We start from the raw sequence: 6,737 nt of genomic DNA on the forward strand, positions 1-6,737 counted from the left end.
TCTCCATCTCTTAAATCTTGGTGCCTAACATCAATGTTTATTGGCAATAGCAGGAGAAGGGCAGAGTAACAATAAAGTTGTAGAAGTCACTAGGTGGGACATGCCGGCAAAACCAACTGCACAAAAGTCCCTGCTCAAATCTTTGGAAAATGGCACTGCTGCAAAGTCTCTAGATCTGAGTGTAGCCTTCACTGCATTCAAACCATTCCCCTCTAGATGAGCTACAAATAGTCTCTGAGCTGAACAAGTCTGTGGCAGGGGAAAGACATGCGGGTCAAGCCCTTGGCATTTTTAAAGATGGAGGTTTTCTACAGGGGACTGCAGAAGGGTCCTCACATTTGCAGTTCATGGTGGTGGGGCCCTTTACACTATATCTATGAATGGGGTCCTTACTGGACTGTACCAACCCTGAAGTCCCCCCAGCAGCACAAACTCCTCTCCCAGAATGCAATAAACTTGCCTCCTCCCATTGTATATCTGTATATTCATGAAAGAAAGAGGCAGAATACAGGATTGAAAATGTATTGTATATATATATATTGATAATACACACATTGCCCCAGATGCCCCTACACTACTCTACTCTACACTCACTCACACATTCATAATAATTATAATAATTCTTGTTCTACACATGTACACGACCCCAGCACCCCGGAGTGCTCCTTAATTCCAGACAATGTCCCAGTCACCTGCTCCCTCTCAACACAAGGAGCTAATTTGACTCTTGCTACACCCCCATTTGCAACAAGTATTAGATAATCCCAATGCGGCTTCCCTCCCTCTTCTCTCCACCCCCCTCAGTGTTTCCTCCGCTGCTGCCGCCGCCGCCATGCCGTGCCGCCCCCCTGTGGTGTCTCTCCAGTGCCGCACACTCCCATAGTCAATCTCACTGTTGTGGGGTCGCAGGCTGCTCGCCCATTCACTCAACATGTCCTCCTCCTCGGAATTCACGTCAGCAGAGACCAAGTTTCCAAAGACTTCAGCAGGTTCCCCTACAAGAGAAGCCGGGGGTGCAAAGGATATGCCCCCCACATTGGATCATTAGTGCACAGACAGACTGTAGGCAAATGCATCCTGATACATTCATTTATGGTCTATATGGTCACAGAACCCCTCAGTGACTTCTAATATCCTTATCATTTACAGTAGGGGGTACATTATCCCTTATAATACATGAGTGATACTCAGAGTTCCCTGTATAACTCAGCCTGCAGCCTTGTGCCTTTATATGGTCACAGAACAACCCAGGCCCGGACTGGCAATCTGTGGGTTCTGGCAAATGCCAGAGAGGCTGCTATAAAGTGCCATAGAAAGTCAGTATTTAGTGGGCTGGTGTGGTCTGTTTGGGCCTCTGTGTAGGCTGATTGGGCCTCTTTGTACCTGAAATGCCAGGGCCTATTTTGACTCTCAGTCCAGCCCTGGAACAACCCCTCAGTGACTTCTAATATCCTTATCATTTACAGTAGGGGGTACATTATCCCTTATAATACATGAGTGATACTCAGAGTTCCCTGTATAACTCAGCCTGCAGCCTTGTGCCTTTATATGGTCACAGTTCAACCCCTCAGTGACTTCTAATATCCTTATCATTTACAGTAGGGGGTACATAATCCCTTATAATACACGAGTGATACCCAGAGTTCCCTGTATAACTCAGCCTGCAGCCTTGTGCCTTTATATGGTCACAGAACAACTCCTCAGTGACTTCTAATATCCTTATCATTTACAGTAGGGGGTACATTATCCCTTATAATACATGAGTGATACTCAGAGTTCCCTGTATAACTCAGCCTGCAGCCTTGTGCCTTTATATGGTCACAGAACAACCCCTCAGTGACTTCTAATATCCTTATCATTTACAGTAGGGGGTACATTATCCCTTATAATACATGAGTGATACTCAGAGTTCCCTGTATAACTCAGCCTGCAGCCTTGTGCCTTTATATGGTCACAGTTCAACCCCTCAGTGACTTCTAATATCCTTATCATTTACAGTAGGGGGTACATAATCCCTTATAATACACGAGTGATACCCAGAGTTCCCTGTATAACTCAGCCTGCAGCCTTGTGCCTTTATATGGTCACAGAACAACTCCTCAGTGACTTCTAATATCCTTATCATTTACAGTAGGGGGTACATTATCCCTTATAATACATGAGTGATACTCAGAGTTCCCTGTATAACTCAGCCTGCAGCCTTGTGCCTTTATATGGTCACAGAACAACCCCTCAGTGACTTCTAATATCCTTATCATTTACAGTAGGGGGTACATTATCCCTTATAATACATGAGTGATACTCAGAGTTCCCTGTATAACTCAGCCTGCAGCCTTGTGTCTATAACTGGGACTTTAGGTGCATAATGACATCTCAGACAAATCTCAGACATTTCTGGCAATGATGAGGAAGGGCTCCGAGTTTCCATTGTTGATTTGTACACTACTCCAGTATGGCGGATGCCCATACACAGTGGGTGCTGCGCAGACACATGTAGGCACCAAGTATCATTTTAATCCTGTAAAATATTGTCAAATAGAAACCCACATGGCACCCCCAAGAGGCACTCAATGTAAAGGGATAACATAGGAGATTTTTTTTTGTTAAAGTGCCTGGGATTAGTCTTTGATAATCAGAACTACCCCATTTTGCCCCTTTACACAATCAGCTGGGGGTCCCTGGTTCTGACCCTGTAAATCAGCATGTTATTGGCATACAGCATTTAATATAAAAGTTGCCCTTCTTTATATTCTGATGCAAAGGACAAAGTGCTAAATGCAACACACAATCACAAAGCAACAGCTGGACACAAGTGTTATCTACCAAACCCACCCTGAGCCCCCGATACAGGTCTCACCATTAAACACACACAAAGGCCCCACAATAGCACTTGATTGCCGCTATTATGGAGCAGCAGCTCGTGGGTGTATAATGATAAGGACTGAGCATGCTGGGAGTTACCCGTCATTAGCAGCAGGAGAAGGCAAAGACCTGCACTGCTCCATGTGACACATGACAAATGTAGGGGACAAAGGCCCGTTTATCATGTAGGGTGCAAAAATCTGCTTGTTGCAGGTAAGTAATTCTATTGCTGGATCGCGTTGCAGCATTTGCGCAGTGCGTTGGATCACGCCGGAATAGTCCGTGGAGTCCTGCCCTTACAGGGGTAAAGTGGCAACCCTAATCCCAGCCCATCAACAGGACGTCCAGTTGCACTGGTAAAATAACTAGCCCAACGCTGCCATTCCTATATCCTTCCTGTGCATAAGAAGTTGCCTTGTGGCACCTTTAACTCTATAAGTGCTGCTGCCTGTTGCTCTGGCCACGCCTTGTGTTGCCCATAAACACGTGGAGAGGCATATATCCAAAATCGCATCCTGGGTACAGAGAATCGACGGCACTGTTGGCGCTGTCATGTCTACATTTGCCAGCACTTAAAGGGTTAAAGGACATGGCTTACAATATGGAATCGGGCAGCAAAGAAAGGTAAAAAAAAATATGAAACTGGCTTAATGTGTCTCTGCGTCTAATCATTCCCTACATATGCGCCATTTCCTCCATTGCTGCTGAAAGCTCTGTTTGCAAGCTCTGCACTGCTGGTTCTGACTGCTGAAAGATCATACCCGGAGGAGAGTTTACTTCTGCTACATTGTTTGAAGGGAAAAACAAATAGTGCTTCAACAGCAAACTAAACTGAACCGTATGTGATACTGGGTACAATACTGCCCGCACCCATTTGCCCCTTTAGGAAGTTTGCGGGAGTTACCCACCTGCTTGCAGCACCTCGTTTCTTCTCCACCGGGAACCCCCACATGTGAAGATAACGGCACGTATGAACTCTCTGCCGCACAGCTTCATCCCAAGCGTGGGGACTCTGTTGGTGGCGTGGGTGCCGCTGTGCCAGGCTAATAGCCACAGGACCACCAGGAGAGCGGGAGCCACACGCTGCATGATGCCAGCCTCTTACTGGAGGAATGTGAATCTCAATGGCTGTTGACCGGCCACTTATAAGCTGACCATGGGGGCCTGAGCTTTGAGATAAGGACCCTGCTCGGTGGCCCCCCTCCCTAGACCAGCCTCTGAGAGGAGAGATAACCTTTCGGCAGTATAATAAGCCAGTAATTATTCCAGACTCGTCACTGGGTGCCATCACCCTGACTCATTCAGTGCACCATCACTTGCCAACAAACTGCTCCCCAAGTACAACTGTGCTCAGTGTAGGGGGAACCTTTGTCCCATTGTGGGTAAAAAAGTCTCCCAAGTCTCTGGGCAACTGTATCGCTGAGCAGGGTTGCCAGGTCTAATTTTCAAAACGTCCGCTACAAAACCAGCCCAAAACTAGCCAAGAGGCACTTCAAAAGTAGCCCAAAAATAGCCCAATATGAGCAGTGAAAAAAAAGTCTAAAAAAAGAAATGAATATATGTGAAAATACGCCTTTTTCAAATTTTCACTGTTTTTGATATTTTTCCATGGAGCAAAATGTGACAGATTCGCCCGTCACCAGAGGAGTAACTACAGAGGGGGACCCAGAAGATATAGGGACCCCATAATACATATACAACTTCAATAAAATGGGTAAAACTGGTCAACCTCTAGACATTTTGGTGACCAAGAGATTTTTGCCCCAAAATTGTCTATAATTGAGGGAAGTCATTAGAAAACACTAGGGGGCAAATTTACTAACCTCCAAAAATTCGCCAGAGACGGCTTTGCTCACAGCGCAACACTTCGTCAGGCGTAGATTCGCCAGGACAACACTAATTCACTAAAATCCAAAATGGTGTCCGGGGCACCGAATGCTGCCGAAGTTGCACTAGCGTTGGTTTATTTCCGTACGGCGTGAAGTTTAAGTACAATGGACGTATACGTTGCAGCAAATACATTACACTACACAAGTCCAGGGAACCTTAATAAAATAAAATAAAGTTGTTATATTGCCCTACACATGAGCCCAGTGTTTAGTTTAGGTGCCAAATGTTAGGAAATGTAGGGGGGAAGCCGGTTCCCCCCAAAAAATTCTGCTCTTTTGCAGCCAATCACCCTGAAAAAAGTACAAAACACCAGCGTTTTTTGGGATTCTCAAGTATTTTTGAGGAACTCCTATTTGCTCTATTGCATTTCGCCTGGTCTGAGGTGGTGAAGGCAAGTCTGGCGCAAGAGGTAACGTTCATTAAAATCCGCATCTTAGTGAATTTGCGTAGTTACGTCCATTCGCCAGAGAGCAAATTCAGCAGGCGTCAGGGAGCCAGAGACCGTTAGTAAATCGGCAAAGTTCAGAAATGACGGCCTTCTGCACCAGCGTGTCACTTCGCCCTTTAGTAAATTTGCCCCTAGGATGGGACGGGAGACTGGGGTACAGAGACCAAAATCTAGTAACTCCCGACTTCTACACGTCAGCCCCATTGCATGCTGGGTATTGTAGTCTTACATTAAACGTGGCGGTTGGCAAATTGTTAAACAAAATCCACTCCCTCCTGACGCGTTTCGCACTATTGGGCACTTCATCAGAGGAGGCGTGGCTGTTACTGGTCATATCCCTTAAATACCCGCACAGTCATTTTATACATATTACAGGGTTTCTTATCCCACTGTTTATATTATATCCATACTACATGGCCTCTTACACATTCCAGACCCTTCATTTAAGAAATTAATTGACTACTACAGTCACTAATAGTCAAAAATACGTATTCTAGGGATATGACTAGGGACCAGGTTCTCATTTACACAATTTATTTATTAGAACAAAAACATTTTTTTTCCAATAAAACATTGTGTCAATCACAGAGAAAGGGACTTAAATTCACTTAATTCACCATTACATAGCATACACCCCAATGGTTAATAGAGAGTGACGTTCCAAGACAATTTGCAATTGGTTTAAATTTTTTATTATTTGTGGTTTAGCTTTTTATTCAGCAGCTCTCCAGTTTGCAATTTCAGCAGTTTGGTTGCTAGGGTCCAAATTCCCCTAGCAACCATGCACTGATTTGAATAAGAGACTGAATATGTATAGGAGAGGGTCAGAATAGAAAAATGAGTGATAAAAAGTAGCTATAGCAATAGAGTTGTAGCCTTACGGAGCATGGAACGCGGAGATGGGGTCAGTGACCCCCATTTGAAAGCTGGAAAGAGTCAGAAGAACTGAAGAGAAAATGAAGGTCAATTGAAGAGTGGCTTAGAATTAGCCATTCTATTACATACTAAAAGTTAACTGAAAGGTGAACCTCCCCTTTAAACTGGAATATCTGGAGCCTTTGTTGATTTGGGTCTCAGGGTAAAAACATGGAGTCCTGTGTGTTGTGCCCTTTATGCCCAGCGACAGTGATTAGAGATGCTCTTTGGGAATGTATATACCTTCCAGCACAGGTGTAATTTGGGTAATTGTGACATCAGCAACAGCAGCATTGCTCATTAGAATTACAGATCCTTATACAAATGCATAAATCTATTTGCATGGTGATAGGTTGAACTTTCCTAATCTAGATTTCATTAGCTCCCCTCGCTGTGACACGTCTCCCTTTGTCTGGTATAATGTCAGCGGCCAAGTGATACCATCAAACAGCCACAGATAGGGCCGGCTAACCTGCTCCTCGCTGCCCTAACATTTCATTAACAAAAGAATCCATCTGTCACCACCGGGATCATATCTCTGACGTGAGGCTCCTTAAAATACTAATGAGCAGGAGTCGACGTCACAATGGATTTATGTAGAAGAGACAATGCAATGGGTGAA

At 44.8% G+C, this 6,737-nt stretch overlaps 1 protein-coding gene across 1 annotated transcript; it reads right to left on the reverse strand.

Moving 5' to 3' along the window:
• Window positions 1–418: 418 nt before the first annotated feature.
• On the reverse strand, window positions 419–4,254 carry rln3.S (relaxin 3 S homeolog). The gene is made up of 2 exons (XM_018239581.2): window positions 3,771–4,254; window positions 419–995 (listed from the first exon to the last, which is right to left on the reverse strand). The coding sequence occupies exons 1-2, from the start codon at window positions 3,949–3,951 to the stop codon at window positions 703–705; spliced, it is 474 nt and encodes a 157-aa protein (XP_018095070.1). The 5' UTR covers window positions 3,952–4,254; the 3' UTR covers window positions 419–702.
• Window positions 4,255–6,737: the final 2,483 nt, after the last annotated feature.

This window comes from Xenopus laevis, chromosome 3S (assembly GCF_017654675.1).
Source record: "Xenopus laevis strain J_2021 chromosome 3S, Xenopus_laevis_v10.1, whole genome shotgun sequence".
Taxonomy (NCBI): domain Eukaryota; kingdom Metazoa; phylum Chordata; class Amphibia; order Anura; family Pipidae; genus Xenopus; species Xenopus laevis.

Coding starts and splice junctions, on each gene's coding strand:
- rln3.S (XM_018239581.2), bottom strand. CDS start 3,951: ATGCAGCGTGTGGCTCCCGCTCTCCTGGTGGTCCTGTGGCTATTAGCC. Junction 996..3,770: donor AAACGAGGTGCTGCAAGCAG/GTGGGTAACTCC, acceptor CTTCTCTTGTAG/GGGAACCTGCTGAAGTCTTT.